At 34.5% G+C, this 27,921-nt stretch overlaps 1 protein-coding gene across 3 annotated transcripts; it reads left to right on the top strand.

Moving 5' to 3' along the window:
• Window positions 1-41: 41 nt before the first annotated feature.
• LOC144968429 (uncharacterized) lies at window positions 42-26,879 on the top strand. 3 transcript variants are annotated; one of them, XM_078906788.1, is made up of 17 exons: window positions 42-203; window positions 3,582-3,633; window positions 4,621-6,597; window positions 7,104-7,351; window positions 7,840-7,939; window positions 8,843-8,986; window positions 9,506-9,652; window positions 10,389-10,493; window positions 11,570-11,626; window positions 12,553-12,621; window positions 12,984-13,163; window positions 13,447-13,671; window positions 14,012-14,199; window positions 14,886-15,036; window positions 17,812-18,055; window positions 22,357-22,639; window positions 23,193-26,879. In XM_078906788.1, exons 2-17 carry the CDS (start codon window positions 3,585-3,587, stop codon window positions 23,331-23,333), a joined length of 4,308 nt encoding a protein of 1,435 aa, XP_078762914.1. In that variant the 5' UTR covers window positions 42-203; window positions 3,582-3,584; the 3' UTR covers window positions 23,334-26,879. The 3 variants fall into 3 exon arrangements, with proteins under 3 accessions (XP_078762914.1, XP_078762907.1, XP_078762925.1); XM_078906781.1 differs by having other exon boundaries at window positions 50-156; XM_078906799.1 differs by lacking the exon at window positions 42-203 and adding an exon at window positions 2,431-2,514.
• The last annotated feature ends 1,042 nt before the right edge of the window (window positions 26,880-27,921 follow it).

Below are 27,921 nucleotides of genomic sequence, written 5' to 3'. Positions count from 1 at the left end.
GGTTAACGCCCACTTTTCACCTCGGAGTTTCGTATAAAAGTGTCACAGCTAGCTTTTTGTGCTGTCAAAATGGCGACTGTTGATGTTTTCTTTCGAGGGGTCTACTCTACCCTTTAAAATCATAGTCACTGAATGTTGATAAAGCTACTATTTGATGTATGTATAGTGTCACAAGCAATATCCAGAGTTAAGGCAAAACATAGGTATGGCTGTAATCTTTGCGGGTTTCTTGAAATACATAAACATCTGATTAATTGCAATCAGAGGTGCAACAACATTTTTCATGCATGAGCATCTTTTTTTGCCTTTTCTTTTCTTTCGAATTATAGTAGAGGACATTCAGATCACGAGATGCTGAGCTCAGGCTCAGGGTCAGGGGGATCTCCCCATAATCTAATTTTTGCTAAATGTTGTATGTGTCCCATGGTAGTTAGGAGTCACAACAAATTAGAAATGTCATTAAAATATTCATTGAATTATTATTGTTTACAGTTACACAGAGTCGACTCTCTCAGACGTCTATCTACTTATTAAACTTAAACTTAAATATTTATTCATTATGGAACTTTTTTTTTTTTAAAGATGGTTCAGATTATTATTTCAGCATAGCTTTACCAAAGAATTACTGAATATAGAATATAGATGATCCTTAAATCCTTTAACATACGAGTAATAGTGACTATCTAGTGAGTGTGTTGTTAAAATGTCACTAGATAAATCTATAGAACAGCATTGTTTGTTTGTTTGTTTATTTTATACGGTAAATCTACTATTTTATTAAAATTATGAAACGCAGCATCCTGGATTTTTATAGATCGTTAATAAGCTAACTTTTGAACCAGTTGTTTTTCCAATGAGAGCAACGACAAAAAAAAAAAAAAAAAAAAAAAGAAAAAAGGTCTAGAGTTAGAGTTAGAGCAATATAAGCCATCATGTCAAATAATGAAATTTATCTGATGGTTTCAAAGATGCTAGCCAAGGGTTGTGATTAACAATTTTGAAACAGACTAAAATTTGCAGGATTGTATATTTCCGATCACGGGGCCAGGACGGAACGAATGTGACATTTAAAATGGAGTCAAACCACCCACTAATTAGAAGGGGTTGCATATGTGTGTGTGTGTGTGTGTGTGTGTATGTGTGTGTGTGTATGTGTGAAAGAGAGAGTCAATATTGCCACAAAAGGACAAGAAAAATGTTTTGGGTTATGGGATATAGCAATGATAAAAGTTAAAAGTACTGTACTCAATCTACTAACACAACTGTAAGTAGCTAAAAGAAAGATGATGATAAAAAAAAAATTAAAAATTAAAAAGCGAAAATTGAAGGGGAAAAACCCCATTGTGCTGGACTGCCGATAATTTTCAGCCTCCTATTATTATGGCACGATAATGTTATTACGCTGAGAAAGAAAAAAAAAACAGATCCCATCAAAGAAATGGAGATATTGAAGTTCCGTAGCGAAAAAATGGCTTGGTTTCTAATTCTAGCCGAAAATGGCGATTTTATCCATGGAGACCAAAAAAGCCAAATTAAAAAAAATTATCCTTGAGACTCAACTCTGGTTAATTCATTTACTGCGACTCAACTCTTGATGACTCCATTATAGTTATTGTGACTCGACTCTGAGTAACTGGGTGCTGCAATTGCTCTCGACTCTGAATAACTGCAGCCATGTTTTTTTTTACCACCAAACAAATAAAGGGAGGCCTTCTGAAACCTAAACATTCCCTCAACTAACCCTAAGAATAAGAAAAAATAAAACCTAGTACTTTACTAATAGAAAAATAAACACCCTAGCACCTTTGCTAAGACCTATAACTAACCCTAATTTTTAAAAAATCCTCTGACCTCGAGCTAACCCTAAGAGAAAAAACAAAGCAAAGACTGCTTTGCACCTACCTTTCAATACTTCAAAAAACAAAATGGTGGCGGATAACCAAAACAATGGTCGTATTAGGAAATTTTAAACTTTCACTAGTCTATCAAGGTTTGTTCTGGGGTTTTAAGAATGCTACAATATAAGCCTATTGACAGACTGAATAAATAAAGGCCTAATAAAAGATCCTTAGTGAAAATACTTATTGAAAGAGATGCTAGACCAAGGAGCTTTCTTAAGGCCTCCCCAATTATAACATTTTAATTTGATTTTCACATTCATGACTACAGGAAACAACAAAAACAAAAAAGGCTCTTTACTAATATTGTTTCACTGTACTCAGGTACATCGCCGTTAACAGCATTGTCTATCTGAAAAAAATTGTGATATTAACTAAAAGTAAATCGCTTCATGTCTCGTCCAAGTCCTACATGTTGTGTTTGAGTGTTGCTCTTGGCTAGGGACTTTTAGAACACATTTAGCGCTATAAAAAGCTCAAATTTAACAAAACAAATTGAAAAATAAAATAAAAGCGAAGTCAGGAGTCAATCGATACCAGTGACGGAAGACAAAGTCTGGTCTTTTTTAACAACTTGCTCTTCATCAATGTCAATTATGTGTATATTTGCAGGCTGGTAAGTGAACACATTATGGGCTTGTTTTAACTATGTTAGTTGGTATAAGAATATTTTTATCAATGAGACCATAGCCATAATAATTTGGGTTGCAAATAAGTACTCATCAGTTTTTACACACAAACGGGAGAGCAGTAGGATGGGAAGGAGGAAGGATCAGTTTGCCCTAACTGTGACCACTTCATCAGCTGCAAAACCAACCCTGGCCTCAATTCTGAAATTTTTCAATCAAAGACAAAATACAACTCCATCCAACTGTAGAGCTGAAAAGAATAGGAGACTTATTGATAGTCCCCTCATTCATAACCATCCTCAACCTGTTATTCTAACACATGACCCCATAACAAGGAATGCAATATTTTACAGAACTTTGAAAAATTATAAGTTTTGAAATAGTTATTGTTGCTTTAAAAGGTATTTTTTGGGCATATTTTGCACTGATAAAATAATATTTTAGATTTTAGAATATTTGTTTACATAGATTTTTGTAACGCAAACAGGCATGTGGTGTGTTTCAATTTTTGATGTTAATAATTTCAAAAATTCTTACAGGAATACAATCAAAACACGATTTAAAGTTCTAGTGTACGTCATAGTATTCATCATTTTTCGACTATTGTGCATTTTTCATTAATCTCTAATCTAAGTCATAATTGAGGCATTTCATCATCATCATCATCATCATCATCATCATCATCATAATAATAATAATAATAATAATAATAATAATAATAATAATAATAATAATAATTAAAATAATAGCTAATGATAATACTAATAATAACAACAACAACTACAATAACAACAAGAGCAACAATAATAATGATATTTTTTACTGATCACAAAAAGAGAAATTTTCTGTTCAGGTGTGTAAAAGTGATTGATTGAAATTATGAAGCAGAGATAGAGAAATATATTATTTAATACATTTTCCCAAATAGATAAACTATGATGTTGTGGCCACAACTTTATCAACTTAACTTTATCTTCATTTGATCAAATACAACGTACAATTGAAGTCATCTATATCTAATTCATATTTTGAAAGATGTCAATCTCTATTTCAGGTCATGGATTTTGTGGATCTAGACAGAGTTTTAGACGAGTTTGAAGAAGAAGGTATGTATGAGGTTGAGTCAAAAAGTAATGGGACAAATGTCCTGCTGAGTTCATTTCTTGTTCATGTGACGTCATGTTTGGCTTAATTGAACTTACACATGTACTCTTTAAACCAAAAGGTTAAAATTTTAATTCTGTAAAATTTTGACAAAGTTATGGGAGTTCGAAATGGCTGCTCCCACTATTGCCCATCAGTGACATGAAGGTGTAATTGAATTTCTTGTTTTTGAAGAAGAAACATCGAGTAATATTTTTCAACGCCTTGGGAAAGATCATAAAACTCAGACAGTAGAGGCAGTGTTTTTAGGTGCGTTGAACATGTACCTTGTCATTTAGAAGAAAATGGGATGCAATCCAACACCCAACGTGAAGCCCTCTCAACCAGATTTTTTTGATGGATGTGCTGCATTTTCTGTTTTTTCACTAAGGTGTCAATTGTTTTGTGCAAGGGAAGTAATGATGGAATAGTGAGTTGTAAACCATGATACTCACAGGGCATTTTGATGGATTCAGCTGACCTTGTTTGCAAATCTTTAAAAAAATGTTATTTTTCTTCTTAGTTCTTGATTAATTTTCTTATGTTTAAGACATTGGGCAGAAAATTGAGCGTGCATATAAGCAGTCCTTTTGGTGAGCGTGCTTATAAAGGGGTAAATTTATAAAGTAAAAAAAAAAGTTGTAGTAATATTAGTAGTAGAAGTAGCAATAATAGTGATGGTAGCCACAGTTGTCTTTCAGAGCCATGGACCCAGAGTTTTCCCAGGTTACTTAAGCATTAAATAGACAATAACAATTTCATTTACCCTTTGGATAAAATATCAGTAATTTTCTTTTTAGTCAAGTGCTCTTCCATAGGCTCTGCTGATTATGTGATTGGTAGAGACTTTGATGTTTTCTAAAGGATGATAAAGGTATGATTTAAAAACAGGATTACATCCATTGCGTCTGTTTAAAATTTGAATGTTTGATTTGTCTATTTTCTTCCAGAAAAAGCTGCCCTGTCCATTGTACCAGGTGAAGAGCTGAAACCAAGTGGATATATTGAATTTTTAGAAAAGCATGAAAACCAAGCCTGGGAATCTGCCACAACTGATGTGTCCAATCGTAAATACAATCAAGGAGGTAGTGGTGTGAGAGAGGTTGTTAACGTGTCATATGATGAACCTTATGACTGCTACACACCAAGCAAATTGGATTCTGTCCAGGATGGAAGCCTCTCTCCAAATCTTGGTCCAGTGGATCAACTTGTCATTACTGGAGAAAGGGTCCGGGGTCTAAAAGATCATGTCGAAAACAGATCCAAAAGAGGAACGATTGCATCTAAGACAACAGAAGTTCAAACCGACGCTCTTTCACCAACCACAGAACGCGAACTCTCATCATTACCTTTTCCAAAGTCAGATATCATTGTTGAGGGACATGCAAACTCATTTGGACATGATGAAGATTTAACCCTCATAAAAAATTACCAAGATCAAAATAGCCCTATTTATGCCAGTGTTGATTCAAACAGGCTTTTTTCCTCATCCAGTGATAATTCTTCTATAATATCCCCAAACACAACTCCTTTAGTGCAATCTGGTTTTGTTACAGAAACTAAACCACTGTTTTCACAATTTACACAAGGTGCAGGTGATCACAAAGAACACTTGTTGTCATCACAACAAATTGGTGTTATTTCAGAACCTGTGGTTGGGTTTCAAGATTTGGATGACGCAGATGTGAACGAAAGTGAACTCAATGTGTATCTTAATGAGATAGAGAGAGAGGACTTTTTAGGAATTGATAATTCCCATGTGAATATAGATATCAAAAGGGATTCTAATTTAAATTCAATTCAGATTGCAGACTCAGCTGATCTTGGCATGAATTCAGATAAAAGCGATCAAGATCTGAAATCGAAAAATACATTGAATTTTGAAATGCAAATGAATAGTGACATTTATAGAGAGAACGGTGAAATAGAATGCAACTATTCTGATTTGAAACCGAAGGACAGAAATGTGGCTGAACTATTAATGCAGGACCAAAATCGTGTTTATAATTCATTAATCAATGGTAAAACTGTGATAGAGGATATTTTAGTGGAAAAAGAGAAGAATTGTGAAATGGAGGAAAGTTCATCAAGCTGTACAGAAAAGAAGGGTGACAGTTCTATTTACGAACAGCTAATGTTTGGAAAAATGGAAATTGAGAGTTTGTTAAATGAGGCTGTGAAAAATCAACAGGAAAATATAATGAAAAACAATGAGAGAAATTTGCATTCTGAATCAAGTCTTTTGAATGACACTGGGCAAGTAGTAGAAAATATCTCTCCTGATCTGCTTATGCCAAATAATCATGGTTGTGACTATAAAATGATGAATGGAATCAGTTCAAATGATCATTTATCTCTCTCAATAAACAACATTGAAGACAAAGATTTCAAATTATCCTCAAGTAATGTTATGGGAGAAAGCCCTACCTATACAGGTATTGGTGCTAGACCTAAAGATCCTTCTGTATTGAAGAAGAATCGTCCTAGCAGTCTTGTTGGACTGTCCAAAGTTAATCTTGACTTGCCATCTCTGAGCAAAAATTTAGGCAACAGCAATGTTTTACATCAAAACAAGTCTAACGGAGAATCTACAATTCCACAAAATATGCTGCAAGAATCAGTCGCACAACGAGTATATAGCGATCATGAAGTTGGAGTTGTTAATGAAAGTATACAAAGGATGGACCAAAATAGTGAAGAGCTTACCCCATCGAATTTGCATTCACCTGTTCATAATTCATATAATGAAAGCCATGGATATGACAGTGACATTTCTGATAAATTTGTTAACTTTCCCCAAGAAGAAGATGCGTCAAATGGCTCGGATGGATTGAAAAAGATGAGTCGACCCACAACTTTGAATTTACCATCTCGACCTGAATTTGACATGACAAATCAGGAAGACGAGGAAGCAGAAGATAAAAAAAGTAAGTGTATATTCTGTTTTATGATGGTCCTGTCTCACCTTCCAGTTGATAGAAAAGAATGACAAATTACGAATTTTTGTCAGCAAATTGTTTTCCTCCCAAATAATTAAATGTTTCTCAACTTCTTTTGAAATTTCACAAGAAAAGAGTCTTTGTCTTTGATTAAAATTTCATGTGTTTTATATTTTAATTTTTCATTGCTCTGAAGTGTCATTCATATATAGGGGAAAAAAAGAGCGAAACTTTTAATGATAATTATTGATTGTAAGTCATTTATAGCTAAGCTTTCTCCTTTCCCAGCCAGTCTTGAAAATAAATAAAAAGTGAAAAAGAACAAAATCCAGTTTGATGTTGAAATGAATTGCATATGGGTTTGGAAGAATGATTTTAAATTTAACAATTTGTATTGTAGCTGATTAAATCATCCAAAATCACTTAACAGGCATGTATGAGGCGACCTTTGAAAATACTGTACATGTGAAATATCAATTTTTTAATACATGCAGATAGTCAAATGACTGGAACAGGACATGAAACAGAAGCATCATCAATAGAGCCCCCATTCGAGTCTGACAACCCTGGTTTGCAATCGGAAGCTGCGGCTGCCCCAGAAGCACCCAAACCAATTCCACAAAGAAACCTAGGTGAGGTGGCGCCATTTTGGGTTCCTGATACAGATGCTGAAGCATGCATGACTTGTGGGGTGAAGTTTACTCTTTGGAAGAGACGTCATCACTGTAGAGCATGCGGAAAGGTAAGTCCCTTTTGTAAATTAAATTTCTCCTATGTAATAAAATTATGCAGTAAACATGTACTTTTTCAAAATGTGGTCATAAAGAGTTGTAGTGAACGACTTTGACAATTTTATCTACACACTGTTCTTCCTTAGCCAAAAAATAGTTTCCATTCCATATTCCATATTGGTCTGAATCTTATCATTGCCAATATTCTCTCTTATTTAAATATATATTTTTTGGCAATTCTGCATACTACTACTACTACATACTTTTTCTTGTCAGTGCCATTTCTTCCACAATGTTTTGTCTGGAACAGTTTGATGTCATATGGTTTTTATTCAGAAATTTATGATTTATCCAGTTTTCCAATTGAAATATTATATAATACTTTAAGCTTAGTTGCTTATTCCAGATGTGTCAAATTTTCTTTACAGTTGAAGTTGAAGCATTAAATAAAGTGAATCATGCATTGGATTAAGCTTAATGTTGTAGAATTTCTCACCAGGTGCTATGCTCTCAATGTTGTAGTCAGAAAAGTCTTTTGCGCTACATGGACAACAAAGAAGCAAGAGTATGTGTGGAATGCTACTTGGATCTCAATGTTGGTAAGAGGTCTTTGATTACATATTGTAATCGCAACATCATGGATAAAAATAATTAATCATATGCAGTTGTGAAGAATGCTTCATTATTTGTAGATTATTCTCACAATGAACATGTCATATATGCCCCAAATAGAGACCAGACACATTTCCTAATATGAGCATGTTTCGTACAGTTTTGATTTTCATATCACATAATGATTTTTTTAAAAGAAGGTTATTTAAAATCATATGAAAGAAAAAAAAAAACAACAGACGAGTATAAAACTAGTATGAACTTATTAAAAAGAATGGGTGAAAATAGGCTGGGCTATGGTTTAAAATAAAATGGTTTCTTGACTTTGTGAGGGAAATGAGTGGCTTACTTTATCACAAAAACTAGTTGCAAAAAGAAAATAATCTTGGGCATAGTAAATAAGTATAAGAGAAATTTACTAAAATGGTAAAAATGATTATAATGATGAAGTTATTAATTTTAAGTAGAATGCATAAGTTACATAAGGAGCCAGATATGATAATAGAAGCCAATAATGTTGATCTTGTCAGATTCTTCTTAGGCGACTTGTTCCAAAACTCTGTTCAAAATTGGGTGGGAAGGCATTCTCTTCTTTTGGTCCTTGAACTTTGAATGCTCTCTCAAGATCCGGTTTTATAAAATAGTAAACAATTTCTACTCATATAACATTTTTGTTGTTGTAAATACAACTTTTTTTTGTAAATCGCTTAGAGCCTCTGTTAAGATCAGGTGCTCTATAAATGTCTGTTATTATTTTTATAGATGTAAGAGTATATATGACTTTCATTTTCGTGCAGATTGGGATTCACATAAAGGCTAATTATTTTTCTGTTGCTTGGTCCAGCTTGATCGTGATCATCCCCCATTAAAACTTTTGGTTGTATTTTCAGCATCATCATTTGAATCATCCCCTCGTAGCCCAAACCCCAACAATCCCAGTGAATATTGCTCCAAGATTCCACCTAACCAACAAGCTTCAAACCAAGGAGCTCCTCCCACAGTCATGGTGCCCACTGGAGTGCTCAAATCATCAGGTAAGAAGTAAGGTTATTGGAATCTACTATGTGCAATATACATAAGTTATAAAATTTGGCTTTACATTTCTTTTCTTTTCTTTTTTCATTATTTAATCAATGATTTGAAAAAGAGGGAATTTAATCATGATAACTGTAAATACTGCAAGTAGCATTTTTTATCAAACCATCCTTCTCATTGGAACTCATTTTACATTATTCTATCTAATATATTCCATTGGTATCAGCATAACTTAATAGGTCATCTACAATTGTAACATTCAATTTTCTTAAAATTGTCACATTTAATTTTCTTAAAATAATTCTCATGTCAACTATGTCTTTTAAAGTGCCATTGAACATGTTGGCTGGAGATTTGCGCTCTATAAATTTTATCTATCTATATTTATTTTATCTATATATAATACATCTTTAACAGTTAGATTAAAGTTTCCACTGGTTTGGGGCTAATGACTCGAGTTTGTTGGGATTTGTTTTGTTTTTTAGCTTTTTAAAGCTTAAAAAAAATATATATTGCAGTGCGTAATCGACGTAGTGAGCCAAAGCAGGTTATGTTTTCTGATGGTATACGACCTGGAGGCGATCTTACAGAATTGGATGGCGAAGATCAGAGTCGCTCTCATCGCAGATCATCCCGTGCTGCAAGGAAAGCTGCACAACAACAAAGTAAATATTAGTTTTGAACTGTATAGGGACATTTCTCAGTCTCAAAGTTATATTGAAGTGAAAAAGTATTAAGAATAATTAAGGTTCAGTGGATCTACAGTTTCTTGTGATCAGCTTTTAGATGCAAAATCTTTTCAATCCATTCTTACTGCTCATTGAAAAAGGATTCTACAATACAGGTCATATATCCCAGTCAATGGGGCTTTTGATGGTACACAACATCCCCTGTCTTCATGCAAACCCCATTGACAGGGCAATGTGGTCTGTCTTTAAGGACTTTTTTTGGGACCTAAATGCTCATTGTTATTTATTAATGTTGTTTACTCTTCCGTTTTACTAGTTACAAACAATATAACTATATTGTTGTCTTATGATAAAAGGACGTAAGTGCCATGGGGTTAGTTTTGAGCTATGGTTGAAAACGTGTTCGAAATTTTAAGGATGTGTTATATGTTTCAATTTCAAAATTTTGTATCTCTGATAGTATAATATTGTGTGCCGTATAAAGGGGATTCCCATAATATAAATAGCTCAGTTTCATTTACATTGGAGCTTACATCCTTTTACCATTTTAAGCTGAGACATTGAAATTAATACTTATGCAGTCACATTTGTCTATAATTGTCACCAAAGATTACAGAAAATATTGACAGTTCAAGTGTTATGTGAATATGTAGAATTCATGATTCACTCACATTTATGCAATATTACAACATTTTTCTGCTTTAAATTTTAGCTCAAAATGCTGCAAAAAAATTAAAAAGTGATAGCCTGACAAGAAGTCCCTGCCTGATTCCTGCCAATGGATTACCTCCACTTTTCATTTTAGAAGGAGAGAAAGGTATGATGATGGTGATGTATTTTGTAGTTTGGGTTTTGAAATGAATCATGTATCTGAGGTTCTCATCATAAGCTTTTATAAAATAGAGTCCACTCCAGATAATCGCAACTCAGTTAATCCCAACTTTTGGTTAATCGCAACACAAATGGAATTAATTCTGTATAAAAGTCACTGGTTAATTGCAACAAACTTTGGTTAATTGCAACAAATTTTCGACCTCGAAAAATAGTAAATTCAGAAAATCAATCAAACAAAATTTCATGATTAACTTTCATCATGGGTGAAATCATGACAGGTTGAAGAATCGAGATGGGTGTGGTTTAATGCTACAGCATTGTGTCAACACTCAATTCGAGGCAAAAAGGGCAGGTTTTGCAGTATGGGTCGATGCGGCCATATGTAACTCAGTGAAAAATTTCTATTGCCTCATTCAAGAGAACTTTAACTGATTTGCTTCCTTTTTTGGGAACTGTTGAGCAACACTATAAACATCTGGCCTTGGCAAGAAAACAGACAACCCTTGATGCCTTTTTAGGGAAATGAGTGATGCCAAACACAAAGGAATGTGATGGAATTTACAACCATAAAAAGAAATAAAAATATTAAAAAATCAAAAGACACACACATACACACACAAAAGAAAAAAGAAAACAAAAAACAAAAATAAAAGCAACAACAAAAAAGCACATGTTTAATGAGGCCATGCACGGTCCCAAGCCTGTGTAAACTCAATGGAAAATGTTGCAATAGTGGACAGGAATCTCAACTTCGGTTAATTGCAATATTTTCGCTGATCCCAAGGTGTTGCGATTATCCGGAGTGGACTGTAGTTATATCATTCCATCTTTTTGGGTTTTGTAATTTAAAATATCTTCTATTGTCTTTATAGATTCTTGTATATATATAAAAAGTTACTCATCAAATATATATTTTAGTCAGTACAGCTGCCTATCAGTTACTTCCCAAATTCTTTGATATTTTTACCCTATTTTTTTCATCTGGCAAGTCTTTATTTCTTTTATTTCACATCCAAATTCTAATAAATTGTAAATTTTGTATGTTATTTATTTTCTTAGGCCATGTTGAAACAGATGAAGCGCTTAACCAATTGGATTACACTGATGATTATAAAAGTAAGTATCAGTTTATTATAACAATATCATAAGAAATAAGTCATTTTTTCCATTGTAAACTTTGATGAAGTTGAAGAGATAGTATATTGAGGATAGGCAGCACTCCCAACCTTTCGTAAAAAAGTGTATTCTTATGCATTTTTATTCATTGTACATTTTCTGCTGAAGATCTTGCGCATTGTTCAATTTCTATGGTTTAAACAGTTTTAAGTCATACACACTTTGTTATATGACCCGGAATTTCATATTTGGAGTTCATTAAAATATTATCTAACTGGTACCTAATTTATACAGTGATTCTGGATGCCGATACTATTTATATTGTCTCTGAAGAGTAAGTTTATTCACTAATTTAAATGTCGATTATAATATTGCTAGTATGGTCGGTTTGTTGCCCACCATCAGAATTAAAGCTCGTTTTGGTTTTCAGGATTGTTCACATTTTTCAAAATCTTACTTATTTTGGCTCTACATGTTACACATTTACATGGGTAAGGATTGGCAACACTGGATGGGATGACACAAAAACTGAAATAAAAAACCAACCCCATACTCAAAGAAGCTGTACGGCAGTGAGGACGACCTCAGGACCACTGTGGGCTTCATTCACCAGATCGGACTGACCATGTGACGTGACGGGAACGAAGAAGAAGAAGAAGAAATAAGAAACAAGAGGACTTTGACTTTGAATTTTCTAAGTTTGTGCCAAAAAAAATTAAAACTTAAAACAGAAAGGAATAAATCAAGACATCATATAAATGGACTTCACATATTTGAGTAAGAGTGGTAGAGAGCACAAGTTGGAAGGAGACAATAACTAAAATACCAATTTAAGAACAACAGCCACAATATAGATGCATGTTCTGCTAATGTCTCATATAGTATTGTTTCATTATGTTCCAATGAAAATACATTTTTATTCACAGTGGAAGGTGGTCCGAGCATTTACTATGCTGTCAACAAAAATTTGGCTGTAGCAGTCAAAGTAGTCAACTGTAAGTACTTCAGACATTCATTAACACTTCAGAAACGTTACAATTTATTGGCATTTTAGCTCCTTAAAAGGCCCAGAATTTGTGCAATGTTCATAAAAAAAATTAAAGTGGGACAAACTGTCCTCCACGGGAATAAGAATATACCATTTCCTGAGAAATGTCAAAGATATATCCATGAATGAAATGAATAGAATAAAAAAATCAAAGTTTAAAAAATTAATTGATCAAACTGAGTTTCTTGCTATTTATTATTCAATGGCTATGTTATAGGATTGACGCTGCAATGGTAAAAAATATTTGCATAGTATTATTGATTTTGTTATCATGAATTAACATTTTCTAACCTGTTGTCCATAACACAGTGGACTGCTGCATGAACAGGGTGTGTTGGAGTTTTGTATCTAGAGGGATGTCATCAGTTGGCCAACGTGAGCTTGTCATCCTCCTTGAATTGACTGAAGATGAAACTAAAAGTTCATCAATCAAACCCCCTCGGGATATATTCCTGCATTTTCATTACCTTTATGAAGAAGCTTTAAAAGGTAACTTCCAAGAAGTAAATCATAATGACCATATGCTCTAACAATAACAGTATTAATGAATGGGAATTAAGAATAATTTTTAACCTTGTAATATAAAGATGTAGATGTTGTATAGTCTTTGCCTAATTGTTTCTCTGTCCTTTTATGAAAATGCTTTTTTGAGAGCAACTGGACAAAGAATTTTATTTCTGTCAATTTAGATTCTGAGTATATTTTTGCACGTTGTATAAATTAATTATTACATTTTGCATACTTGTATTTTTCTGCAAATCTTCTTCTATAGGTTACACTATCCAAGATATGGGACACACCATCCTGCATCAGAGTTTCCTTGATAGCCGAGACCATGGCGGTTTCCTTTATGTGCAGCCCACATTCCAGTGCTTGAGTAAATTGACTCTTCCGGAAACCCCGTTTGCCTTTGGAATATTATTGCAGAAATGGGAAGCTCCATGGGCCAAAGTATTTCCCATCAGGTTGATGCTTCGATTGGGAGCAGAATTTAGATGTGAGCCTGCTATATGTGTTTGTGATATATTTTTCTCAATAAGTTTATATGAGTTAATCAGTTTCTCATACTCAAGTTCTTTTTATTGATTAGAAAGCCACATGGCGATATCTCTGTCAACAAAGTATAATTTTTTTTATTAAGTCCCATCATATTTTTCTCTCTTTTATTAGTTCTGGAATAATCCAAAAATGTTGTAAGCTGTAAAAAAAATTTTCAAAAAATATTTTTATTGTATATAATGATCCACAGGCGTTGGTTTTTTTTTTCTGTGTTGAATTCGTTTTTAGTCAGGTGTCTCCAATAATAATGATACCTGTTTTTTTTTCTATCCCTTTAGATTACCCCTGTCCTCTGATCAGTGTTCGAAATAGGAAGCCTGTCTTTTATGAAATTGGTCACACCATCATGAACTTACTGGCTGACTTCCGGAACTTCCAGTATTCCCTCAGCCAAATCCGAGGGGTGACTATTCACATGGAGGACAAAAAGACTGTCATTAGTTTGCCAAAGAACCGATACAATGATGTGAGTTCATTCACAGATTATTTAACCTTTTTGCTCCCTGATTAAACCTGACCTAATCACTACTTTTTATTTTTGTTATATATTTTTTACAAATTCTGTGACGCACAAAATATGAATTTATTTTGTAGACTTCTAAGAGATTCTCATTGATGTGTTTTTTTTTTACCCATTTACATGCAAAGAACAATGACATGTTTTGGTTTTCAAAAAGTCAAATTCTAACCCAAACTTACTGTAATATCACGCCTCTAGAGCAATTATCCATAGTATTAAATCAGAATACAAATTTGTCGGGCCTTTAATCATGAGGTTAAATCAAGCTAAACTATTTACCACAAGATCACACATACCTCCTTCCATAATTTGAATTCACCACGTTTTATGTCTCATTGTTGCAGTAGATAACCAAGCTAGACAGTCATGTGCAACACGTTTAGAAAGAAGAAAAAGATAATAAAATAAAACTTTGTGAGTTTTGTAAGTTATTTGAGTTACTTTTACTTGATGGCAATAGAATCCAGGAACTTAAAAACGCAACCATAATTGTATCAGGTGATAGAATAATTAATTGTATAAGTAACAAATTCAAATTTGTTTAGATCAAGACATCTTGTGCTGTTATGTTTAAAAGTTTTAAGTATTGGCAATCTTTTTTTTTTGTTTCTTTGTTTTTCATCACCCTTTAGATTATGAAAGTGGTGCGGAGCAGCAATGAACATGTAATGGCTTTTGGTTCATCATTTAGTTCTGTGGCTGATTCCCATCTAGTTTGTATCCAGAATGAAGAAGGAAACTACCAGACCCAGGCTATCAATATACAAAACAAGCCACGGCAAGGTGAATTGATCTCAATTTTATTGTTCAGGGATGCCAAATGTCTGGTTTTCCTGGCCTTTTCTGTTTTTTTTAAAATGTTCACACCTCAACAGCTTTTCTTGCCTTCAAGAAGAAGACTGCTGAAGGTCCTCCTTCTCAAGAGAGAAATAATATTGGAATGAATGCAACAAAGGCCCCATACATTTATAAAGGAAAAGGGAGAGTTAAGAGAGATGTTGTTGTTTGTTCATTTACAAGGTTCATTGTAGGTGAGATGTGATGCTTCTGCTCATTTTCAGTTTTTTTCTCTCAGAAATCGTTTGGCATCCTTGATAGTCATTTGCAATCGATCAAATTGAGAGATTACGTGGTATGTTCTATATACCAATTCCCCTGACAAATATTCCATTGGTTCAATGATAATTCACAAATAGAAAATTTGAAGATAAATTATGATTTATTCTGTCACCAAAGTTATCTTGTTAGCAATTAATTAGGCAACCAACAACTGTCTTTGTATCTGGTCAAGGAACACACAACAAAAGACCTTCTAATTTTTAAAATGACTCGGTTACTGCAATCCTCAATTGAAAGTTTATTGTATGCTTGTCCACCATACTCCAAATGATTATGCCTTTAAGCAAAATGACGAGCCAGTACAATGGTAAACAATTCACTTTTATTTATGTTGTCAAATACTCAGGTTTAAGTCAAAATATGAATTAAAAACCAAGTGCTATTTTAGATCAAATGCAAACATTTACTGGAGTCGATTTTCACCATGCAAATTTTTCAAATATATTTATATGAATGCTTGTGTTAGAGAGAGAGCGGGGAGGAGAAAGTAGAGAGATGGTGGAGGTGTTCATGATGACTTTCATATCAAAATGTAGCAATTCTGCTTGTAGATTATGAATAATAATATAACTCGTATAAAGCTTACTCTAATATACCTTTTAGGATTTTAAATTCCTTTTTAAAAGGCTTATATCAGTATTTTTATTTGTTACACTATATGACTGACCACTGCACTCCCATCCATAGACAGAATGAAGTATGTATTCTTTTTATAAAATTGAGATAAATGAAACATATCATGTGATTTTAGAATGCTTTTATGTGGATTTAACTAGTTAAAAAAAAAAAACCCAACCCCCCTCAGACCCCCCCCCCCCTCCAAACCCCAAAATAAAAATAACAAAAAAGAAAAAAAAACATTTATGTTGGATTCACAGCTCTGTTTTTGACATGAGATGGATGTGGGAAGGAATAGTGCAATCTCAATGATAGACTAAATATCAGACTTTTGTCAGATGATATGTTGCTCTATCTGTTATGTTTAGTCAGATGAGTAGTTAAATTTAAATATTTTACCTTTCAAAAATTAAATTTGAAAAAAATAAAAAGAAAAGAAACACAAATGCATATTGTGTATACATAAACAGGCACAAGAAGAGAAGAAAAATTTAGTGTGATGTACTTTAAACCAGTCATTTGATTTTCGCAGACATAAGTGTTGTTTGGTTACAAATTCCATAACATGGTAACTGATGAGGTTTTTGTCTGGATGTAAATTTAGGCATGGTGATATTATCACGATGATTTATCAGATCTATGCACCATTTTGTGAAGCATATTTTGGCTTATTTTATAAAGATATAATATTGGTTTAGTTTTAATGACCGGAATTAATAATAGAAATTTGGTATATATATATATAGTCTTTTACAAAAAAAAACTAGACAGTTTGTTTCCGCTCATGGTTCGATTCTGGTTGGAACAAATACAATGACGTTTACATATTTGGAAACTAGACAAAAATGTTTTCTTTGGTGTATAATTTATTGAATTTGTGTAAATTGTTAAAAAGTGGCAGACATTAAAAATCAGTCCTTAAAAAATCGATTTTGCAAAATCAACCACAAAATTGAAATCAGCACACATGATGCACTTAGTATGTTGTATGTCCATCTGTAGATTTGATCAATGTCACAACTGTTTGCCTCATTGATGATGTCAGCTGATTGACCGTTTATGTTGGTATATCATTTCAAATTATATTTAGTCTCTTGAACAGTTCATCAGATTTTGTTCAGCCTTCTTGTTTATTTTAAAAAAATTGTTTTTTCTTTTAATAAAATCCCACTTATCTTAAATTGGATTTGTGTCAGGAGTCTTTGGTTGATACGTATTGACTCAGTTTTTCTACCACCAATTTACACTCCCCATACTGTTACAGATCTATATATACTCGATTTGTTACTTCAGCAATGGTTTCGTCATTGAAACATTCACATTGTCCTTGATAGGTTCAACTTTAAAAAACAAATAAACCATGAAAAAAATGCTGTCTCACATATTCTGATCATAGTTCTTGCGTTCATGTACCCATCTCAGTTGAACGACTTTGAGCAAAGGGGTCGTCAGCTTTGGTGGAAGTACAGGTTTGTGACCAAATCACGCTCACTGAGCAGCAACAGCTGTGTAGCAATGCTTATGTGAAATAAATATCTGAACTATTTTTGGTGCACTTTTACAACATGTAAATTTGGTACTGCTCATTTGTGTCAATAAGAGCATGCAATATATTAACAGACAGAAAAAATTGTTTACTTCTTTAAGATATATATCATGTACCGATATGTTTTCTCTTATGAGATAATAGCAATACAGACTGTCTAGTTTCTTTTGTAGATGACTATATATTGCGCTGGTATTGTGATTCCATTTTAGTGTAACTCTTATTACTTTTGCTCCTACTCATAGATTTGATTTCAAAAATTTATTCCAATGAAGTGACTGGTGCTAGCTTTGTGGTATTCAATGGGGCCCTGAAGACCAGTTCTGGGCTACGTGCTAAATCCAGTATTGTGGAGGATGGTGTGATGGTGCAAGTCCTTCCAGAGGCGATGGCGACTCTGAAGCAGGTCTTGAAAGACATGACGGACCATGCAATATCCTGTGGGCCTGTGGATGCCAGTGAACCTGATGAAGTGCTGGAGATCCAATGGGTTGACAATGACAAGGCTTTTAATATAGGGTGAGATTTTGTTCAATATTAAAAGATAAATAAATAAAGATTCCTAACGGTCTTGTTAGAATGTAGTCTATTCATTAAAAAAAACCAACTATGACTGAGGGTCAATAGTTTATTGCCAAAGTTAAATAAACCAGCATTTTGCAAATTATTTGTGATCAATCATTATCTGAGAGGGTCAAGAATAGCCCAACGCCAAGCCAGCGTGTCGTAAAAGGCGACTAATGGTGTGTGATTCCCCCATCTTTGAGTCATCTGGTCCTCCAGGTTGGGGGTTGGCAAAGGGTTAACACCCCTTTCCTTTAAACTCAAACCGTTACAGAAACGCAGACAGACAAACCAAATCCTTTTTTTTAGCTTGGGCGACCGAAGAGTTTCTGGAATGACAGAATTTATGAAGGACAACAGGCAAAGCCGAAAGGACTCTGCTGACCCGATGACGTCTTTGCCAAACAAGCAGCTTCGAATTGCGTCGTGGAACGTTTGCACCATGTATGAAGCAGGAAAAAGCTCTCAAGTTGTGACTGAAATGAGAAGATACAGGCTGCATATACTTGGAGTAAGCGAAACCCACTGGATACAATCCGGACAGAAACACCTCAAGTCTGGGGAGAAGATTTTATATTCAGGGAGAGGGGACGGGATTCATACACAGGGAGTAGGAATAATTCTAAGCAAGTTTGCCCAGAAGTCACTGAGAGGATGGGAACAACACGGAGAAAGGATCATCATGGCGTCCTTTACAACACGGAGTAAGAAGATCAGCATGAACATTGTACAGATCTATGCCCCAACAAATGATGCAACAGATGAGGACAAAGATACATTTTATAGTCTGCTACAACAAGTCATTGACAAGTTGCCAAGGAAAGACCAACATATTGATGGGAGATGCTAATGCTAAAATGGGACAGGATAACGTAGATTATGAAGGTATCATGGGACGTCATGGCATGGGAGAAATGAACGATAATGGTGAGAGATTTGCAAATTTCTGTGCATTCAACAGTTTGGTGATTGGAGGATCAGTGTTCCCCCATAAGAGGATCCACAAAGCAACTTGGGTCTCACCAGATGGTGTGACAGAGAATCAGATCGATCATTTTCGTATCTCTCGAAGATTCAGACGTTCATTGGAAGATGTGACAGTACAGAGAGGGGCAGATGTTGGATCAGACCACCACTTGCTATTGGCAAAGCTGAATCTCCGACTCAGAAAACATGGGACCAGATCACATACAAGAAGAAAATTCGAGGTGAATGCACTTGATGGGGAAAAGAATGAGGATTTCAAACTACAATTGAGTAATAGATTCCAACCGCTTACTGAGCTCGAGGAGGGCATAGATGTAGAGTCACATTGGGCAAAGATCAAGGAAGTCTACATAACAACTTGCCACGAGGTATTGGGGGTAAAGAAATCGGAACATAAAGAATGGATAAGTCCAACCACCTTGGACCTTATTGAAAAGAGGAGAACAAGGAAGGAACAAGTGAACGCAAGCCGAACAAGGGCTTCAAGACTGGATGCACAAGAGCAGTTTCGAGCCATAGCTAAGGAAGTCAAAAGATCTGTGAAGAAAGACAAGGAAGCATTCATGAACAGACTTGCAGAGAAAGCAGAAGCAGCAGTGACAGGAGGACACATGAGGATCCTTTATCAAACTACCAAGACACTTGCTGGAAAATATGGGAAACCAGAGGTACCAGTCAAAGACAAAGATGGGAAAACTATTTTTGGAAAAGAGGCTCAATCTGAACGATGGAGGGAACATTTCAACTGCCTTCTGAACAGACCACCACAAGACAACCAGCCAGAAATTTTGCCTGCAAGGAATGAATTACCAATTAGCTGTGATCCACCATCGATAGCATAGATTGTGGGTGCCATTAACAAGATGAAAAGGGGGAAAGCTGCTGGACCAGACCAGAGGCTCTAAAAGTTGATGCTGAAAGAAATGCTGAGGCCCTGCACTCACTATTTGAGAGAATCTGGAATGACGGGATATTCCCAAAGGATTAGAAGGAAGGACATCTTATCAAGCTTCCAAAGAAAGGGGACCTCAGTAATTGTAATAATTATCGAGGTATCACTCTTCTTTCTATCCCAGGAAAGGTTTTCAACCGTATTATTTTAGAGAGAATTAAGAGTGCAACAGATGCTAAACTGCGGGACGAACAGGCAGGTTTTCGGAAAAACCGTTCAACCACCGACCAGATTGCCTCTCTGCGAGTCATAGTGGAACAGTCTATAGAATGGAACTCTTCTCTTATTGTCAGCTTTCTGGATTACGAGAAGGCTTTCGACAGTATTGACAGAGCAACATTGTGGAAAATTCTGGCACATTATGGACTCGCTGAAAAGATAGTAAACCTCATTAAGGAAATGTATGAAGGATCAAGTTGTAGGGTTGTACATGAAGATCAGCTTACTGACAGCTTTGAAATTAAGACTGGTGTCAAGCAGGGATGCTTGCTCTCACCATTCCTGTTCATCCTTGCCATTGATTGGCTAATGAAAGAAACCTCCAAAGGACGAAGAAATGGGATACAGTGGACCCCCTGGACACAGTTGGATGATCTGTATTTTGCAGATGATCTGGCTCTTTTGTCCCACACCCAGGACCAGATGCAAGCAAAAACCACAATTATAAACAGCCTCTCGGAATCAATTGGTCTAAGAATTCACCCTGCAAAGTCAAAGGTCTTGAGGATAGGTACACGTCAAAGGGAGCAGATCAAAGTAAAAGATCAGGAACTCGAAGAAATAGACACTTTCTGCTATCTCGGAAGTATAATTGACAAGGATGGAGGCACGGAAGCAGAGGTGAAAGCACGAATAGGAAAGGCACAGGCTGCATTCACATCTTTGAACTGAGTTTGGAGAACTAAAGATATCTCCCTTCGACTAAAGCTAAGACTTTTCAACTCAAATGTGAAGTCTGTCCTACTGTATGGATGTGAAACTTGGAACGCATTACAGGCATGTATAAGGAGGGTCCAGATTTTCGTAAACAGGTGCATGCGTAAGCTACTCAGAATAAAATGAATGGATAGAATAAAAAATGAAGAAGTATGGAAAAGAACACAGCAGAAACCAGTGGGAGAGGAAATAGGAAGAAGACGATGGAGGTGGATTGGACACACGCTTAGAAAGAACGACTCCACTATAACAAAGAAAGTATTGGACTGGAACCCTCAGGGCAGAAGATCAAGGGGAAGGCCACGAGGAACATGGAGAAGAATTAAAGAAGCTGATATACAGAGAAGTGGTAAGACCTGGAATGAGATTAAAAAGATAGCTCAGGATAGGGAAGGATGGAAACTGTTTGTCTGTGGCCTATACCCTGACCCAGGGTGAAAAAGGCAATGATGATGATGATGATTATCTGCTGCATTGGGCATTAACGTTCTCTTTTTTAAAAAAATGTGATTATACTGTTTTTACTAATAAAAAAGATTGTGGGTTCCTCCTGTTTTTTCCTTAGTAGGGGTTTGGTAACCAGCAACTCTAAGAATACCCAGCAACATTTTTGATCAATAAATTTTACATTATCATGTTTTGTGACTCACAAACTTAGTCAAAAGAGTCCCCTTGATCAAATCCATAAGAGAGTTTTGTTTATTAATGGATACAGACTTTATAGCTTTAGATGCAAGTTGAAGGAATAAGTTGTCATATCGCATTTAAAGTTAAATCATTCCTAATGAAAAATTCTGCCTTTAAATTCTTCCAAACAATGTGGCATTATAATTATTTCTATTATATTCATGATTTGGATGATTATTTGAAATTTACAACTGGCGGGTGGTTGGATGGGAGCATCACCCTTGAATCATATACCTATGATGTTCGCATGGGTGTACGATCCGATAGTGATGTCGTTTCTTCTTCTCTTTACTAGCCTATCCTGCTTCTTTGGTTTGTGATTGTATTTTTGACAGGGGATATTTTTTTTCTGTAAATCTTCTGCCTGTTTGTTCTTGGTTATTTATAATTTAGCTTATGATATCTTTAGGTTATGATTTTGATTTACATTTGTACTAATTTTGTTAGATTGCTTGTTTTTTTGTTTCAGCGGTCTCTCATATAACCTCAATTGTGTTGGAAGAGACCTAAAGCAACAAACAAACAAAACAAACAAAAAAAAATTTACAACTGGGGAGAAAAGATTTTTGAACTACTACTACTATTCATTTATTCCAGAGAAACCTTAGTAGTTAGCAGAATATTCATTTATGTTTCATAACAATGATGGGACTGACATCTGTATTATTTTTTTTTCCTCTATTCCGTTCCAAAGAGTGAAGAGCTACATTGATGGAATGTCATTGGAAGGTGTGGAGAGTGTGAGTGTCAAATCCACATCAGACTTTGTGGGCAAGGACCTAGCCATCAGATGGACTAGAGTCTACTTCTTAAGGCAGGACAATTCATCTCACAACCATTTTGATCCCGTAGACTTGACCAGATTGACTGAAGAAATTGCACAGGCTTCTTGTACAGCATTGGTACCTCATTTAGAGGAATTAAGAAACCTGGAGCAGATTAAAATAGGTTTGCGTGTCAACTTAACACGCGATGCGGTAAGTCATCATTACCTTTACCTCTTCATTGAGTGATTATGATCGGTCATTGCTCCATTTATTGCTCTTTTTAGTGTTTTCTGTAATTAGATAATTTAAAAAGTTTTATAGCTTGATTCAAATGATGGCAATAGTTTACTATCCTCTGAATAGGGTAGTAGTAGCGTATGGCTACATCTCCATGCTGGAAGTCTCCAGCCAGTGTTTAAATTCATCACCACAGTTGAGGACAGCCTCGAAAACTCCCGCCAATATCGTCACAGGACAGTGCAAGATTATGTGGTCTGCTGTCTGAATAGGGCACAAACCTTTTGTCTTTTTAAAGGCCATTCGATTTTTGTGCAATTGTCTTGTCAAATACTGCTGCAGAATTTCTACACGAGTATATGAGGTATTTTAACATGAGTTTTTACTTTCTAAAAATCAAAATAATTGATTGAGTATACCAAGAATATATTCTTGTTTTTGATGAATTTCAAATTTCAAATGCTCTGAACTGATAGGAATTGAGATAATGGTTCATGTTTCATGTTCGAATACTTTGTCATCTTAGGTTGGTTACGAGATTGGATCAAAAGGTCAAGGTCTCCCTGAAAAGATTTTAACTGGACTGGACACATGTCTCATTCCCATCATCCACCAGGCATGCGAGGAAGGAATGATTTTGGAGTTGGTCTTCCATGTTTTGGACTGACTCTTTTAAGATTCAGATTTTCATCGACCCTGGCACTTCTTTATGGTTCGAAGATCCAGACTAAATTATGAAAAATATAATAAGCGAAACACAATTGTGAACCATATAATTTGAAAATAGACTCTCAATAAGTCACGAATGAGTTGCATTTACAGTGCAATTATAGAATTGTGTAAGTGATGACAGTTAAAATTTTGGAATTTTGATGAATGGCTATAAAGACAGCTGTATAACATTGATGGTATTAAATTCCAACTAAAAACACAATTTGTTTACCATAGACGGAATGTGAATTCAAAGAATCTCTGTAATAAGTTAAAGTATTACAAATAAATTACCATGCATATTTTTATTTGATTACAATGCATACATAACCTTTAATTACACTGTGCAATGTGAACTCTATGTTTGGATGTTACATAAAATGATGGTATAACAGACACAAATACCAACCCAGTAACTTCATTTGGCTACTCAATTTGTGATATATACTTTTTTTTTTTTGTTTGCGTGTAGTTTGTAAGCTGAAGGGAATAAAAATATATTATGGTGCTTATGAGGCTATGACAAAAGGTTGTTGCATGTCATATATGAAGTGAGGACAACATTGTGTCAATACTACAACTCAGATACAGTGATTAAGTAGTGATGAATCTCATTATATCAAAGGTCTCCTGGGTGGGGTTCCTGACCTCCCATAGTGGGCAGGGAGGTACTTACTGTGTCTTCTATCCCCTTATAGCTGTTTTCCCATTTGCTTTCTATCTTTGTCTTGGAATGAGATTACTTGGTTTTGTCATGGCCCTGGCCGGAGTTCTTGGCTGAGAGGGAAACAGTCAAATGTATAGTTAGAGTTTTGGGAGATGATATTTCCTTGTAAATCATCTCTCTGTTATGCACTGTATTATGTTTTGTTTACATATTATTTATGATAGGTAAACATTTGAGTGTATTCCTCTTAGTGGGTGCCTGTGCTTGTGTCTGGATGAGACTTTTAGGTGATCTCAAACTAAGTACTTTGATAGAATGCTCTTGGAATCTACATTTGTTCCCTATTTGAACCAATTTCCCTTTGTCTTACCTGTTCTTGGGTCCTTTAATTGTAATTCTAGAACTTTTTACTATCCCATTTTCTTTCTTTTTACTGGTGCTGATATGACCTATACGTGTTGCAAGCGCCGTAAAACCCATAAAAACAAAAACAACAAAGGTCTTGTAGAATGCATTTTGACAAAAACTTATGGATGGGTACAATAGTGCCTGTGTTTAAATTGCATCCCCGGTATTATTAGGTTGGATTCAATAGAGACATGAAAAATACAGTGCAAACTCTGTATAACGACTCGCCTGATCCTGATTAACATCAACACTTGGATAGCGACATTGACCTTTCGTCCTGATTTTTTTGCTATATATTATTAGTGGCTTTGAAGTAGTTGTCTTTTTAAAACAACACATTTATAAATACTCCTGTTATACTTTTGGCTTCTCAGTTTCTGAAACAATTGTCAAAACTATCAAAAATACTAAATGTGTCGTTTTCACAATTCTTCAAAATGAATTAATATATATGTCTGAGAAAAATCAGGAAGCAGGCATTGATGCAAGATGAAAATCTGAAAAGTTGTGAATGTGGCCTTGCTGAACAAAGCAGAAAGACAAAATTTAAAAATCATCCCAAAAACTCGGCTTTCTTCAATTAAATTGTCCCAACTGTTGGGTAGCCTGTCTGTTGATTTTTCTTGTATTTTTCTTTTTCCTTTGTCTGGCACTGTTTCTCATTCACGCTTTTTGAGAGATTTAATGTATATCCATGGCTTTTCATGACATGGACATTATAAATGACCTTTTGTCACAACCTCATAATATTTATATTTATATATATGAAACTTATACATTGATAAATATGTAATTAGTACTAAGTTGTATTTTTGTAGACCACCGCACAATCATCCTATAAAATTTGTTCTTTTCAAGTCTGGAAGTAACAGCTGATGATCATAACCTAAGATCGTCTGCTAAAGATTATAGTCTGTAAAGATTTATAATTATATTTTATCTTTTTTATCAACAAATTATCCCAAGCTATCTGTAGGGATTTAAGCAACAAATTGGAAGGGAACTTGTTGACATTTTTGTTTTTCAGTTTTACCTCTAAGCACATTACTGTTGATATGTTTAGCCACTTTTATCAGCAGCAGCACTTATAACAAAGTTAATTGTGTTGTATGGAGCGGAAAGAATTTAATTTAAAAAAAAAAAAAGAAAGTTGACTATGATGCGATTAGGATTTGCATTACTTTGTATCAGTATCAGCACTAAGTACCGTTGTAGAAATTAAGATTGTTAAGAGTTACTGGATAATAATTTATAATTTATGGGCATAGCTTTTGAATATATCGGATCAAACTCAGCTGCTACTTCTTTAGATACAAAAGATATAATAATATTGATATTTAAACGGATCCAATTGGAGAAATATATAAGATACAAGATAAATATTCAGTAAGCACGGGTGATAAATTGATGCATGGTTAAAGGCTAGTAAAGCAGTGCAATAAAAAAAGTTACTGATGTTGAGCTTATAAAAGCTGTTGGTAATGTCTAGAAAACAGCAAGTCTTGTGAGCTTATGTTGGGAAAGACATGGTTAACTCAATTTATTTTTCATCTATTGCTTACTCATATCTTGAGTGTTCTTATCATTAAATCTGTGTTCTTATCCTCAGAATCATACCATACTTTTAGTATAAAAAGCAAAAAAAACAAACAAAAACAGGTTTAATGTTGAAGTGAAAATAGGTTTCTGTATTTTGAGGTTCGATCCATGGTTCTCAAGGAAGTCACCAAAAGATTGACCCAGATAATATGTAAACCACAAAGGCTTTGACCATTCCTGGCAAACATTTTCTTCAATACATATGGACCTTGTCAATTTTCTGATTTGGTTTTGGGGCAGCACGCTCTTTACAAGTTTAAACTCTACAAATCTGCTTCATGGCGTGTAAATATATTATTTTCATGTAGAAAATGGTTTATTTGACATTTCATTCTGGAACAAGCAGTCATTTATAACTTAGTATAATTTATGACTTGTTAATTGCGGTGCTGCTTCACATTCCTATCATTTGATCAAGCATTTAATCCATTTTATATTTCTATTGCATGGATTGGGAATTTAGGTTCTGTGTTAGGTAAAATTGCATTTTTCTCATGTTTTATGTTAATTCCCAAATGTTTTATCTTCTTGCAGTTAACAATACTATTGCTACGTCATCTTATTGTGGAAATATTAATAGGGCATATTCACATTTTTTTTCGTGTGGCTTGTGATAACTTTAAAAACTTCTTAGCTGTGTCATATATATTTTCTTTTTCTTTTCCCACAGAAAGAAATTGCAAATTTAGAAAAAGATATTATAATCACAGACTAGAGCACGAATGAAAGTTTGCACTCGAATCATAACTGTTATACTCTCTCAAAGTTTTATGCTTGGATGAACTCTAATTATTTTGAACTTGAATAAAACCTATGGCTGTGATGACAGATTGAGTGGTGTCAATACGTTTGTCTTCCTCTTGTATTTAACTATTGTACTGTAATCTAACTCAAGTAGTTTATAAATCTTGTGTGTCTTTTATTAAAATTTCTTGTAATAAGTGAAATTTTATGGTTGTAAGTGTATTCTACCCTTATATTTATTTATTCAGTTATATGGCAATCTACCATTGTCATTTTTTAAAATCCAAAATTTTAAGTTAATTCATAGATTGTTATGCTCGTCACATAAAGAGCAACAATCTCATTCAATAACAATGATGAGTAATTTCATTTAATAGCAATGGACGAGTTAAATGGTGAGCTTTAATAATGGTGGTAGTAAAGGGTACTGATAGTATATTTGATGTCAAATGACTTTTGGGATAGAAGAGATGTTGCTGAGATTTTTTTATCTTCCTTCTCATAATAATTAAAAGTGCAATCTACTTTAACTCAACACTGACCTTAAACATTTGTTGTTGGGTGGGGTTCCCTACCTCCCATAGTTGGCAGGGAGGCACTTACCGTGTCTTCTATCCCCCTATATCTGTTTTCCAACATGCTTACTGTCTTTGTATTGGAATGAGATTGATTTTGTCCTGGCCTAGCTGGGAGGGAAACGTCAAAGTATAAAAGTTTTGGGAGATGATATTTTTTGGCTTGTAAATCACCTCTCTGTTAATGCACTGTATTGTTTTGTTTACATATTACATATGATTTGCAAACATTTGAGTGTATCCCTCTTACTCTTAGTTGGGACCTGTGCTTGTGTCTGGATGAGACTTTTAGATGATCTCAAACTAATAGTGTGCTCTTGGAATCTACATCTGTTTCCTATTTGAATAAATTCCCCTTTGTCTTACCTTTTCTTGGGTGCTTTAATTGTACTTCTAGAACTTTTTACTTTCCCATTTTCTTCCTTTTTACTGACGCTGATAATGTGTTGCAAGTGCCGTAAAACTCTTAAAAAGAAAACAAAACAAAAATGTGTTGGGCCTTAAAACGATGTTGACTTTTCTATCCATCATAATACTGAATAATGGGTGTT

This window comes from Berghia stephanieae, chromosome 1 (genome assembly GCF_034508935.2).
Source record: "Berghia stephanieae isolate SIO BIC M18660-M18661 chromosome 1, UCSD_Bste_1.3, whole genome shotgun sequence".
In the NCBI taxonomy this organism is placed as follows: Eukaryota; Metazoa; Mollusca; class Gastropoda; order Nudibranchia; family Aeolidiidae; genus Berghia; species Berghia stephanieae.
Note: the sequence above shows the minus strand (reverse complement) of the source record. Positions and strands in the feature narration are given on the sequence as shown.

Bases quoted from the DNA above. Each gene is read 5' to 3' on its own strand.
- LOC144968429 (XM_078906781.1), top strand. From the start codon at position 133: ATGTTGATAAAGCTACTATTTGAT. The intron at 7,940-8,842 runs GTAAGAGGTCTT...TTGTATTTTCAG, and splicing joins CTACTTGGATCTCAATGTTG to CATCATCATTTGAATCATCC. The intron at 11,627-12,552 runs GTAAGTATCAGT...TTTTATTCACAG, and splicing joins TTACACTGATGATTATAAAA to TGGAAGGTGGTCCGAGCATT.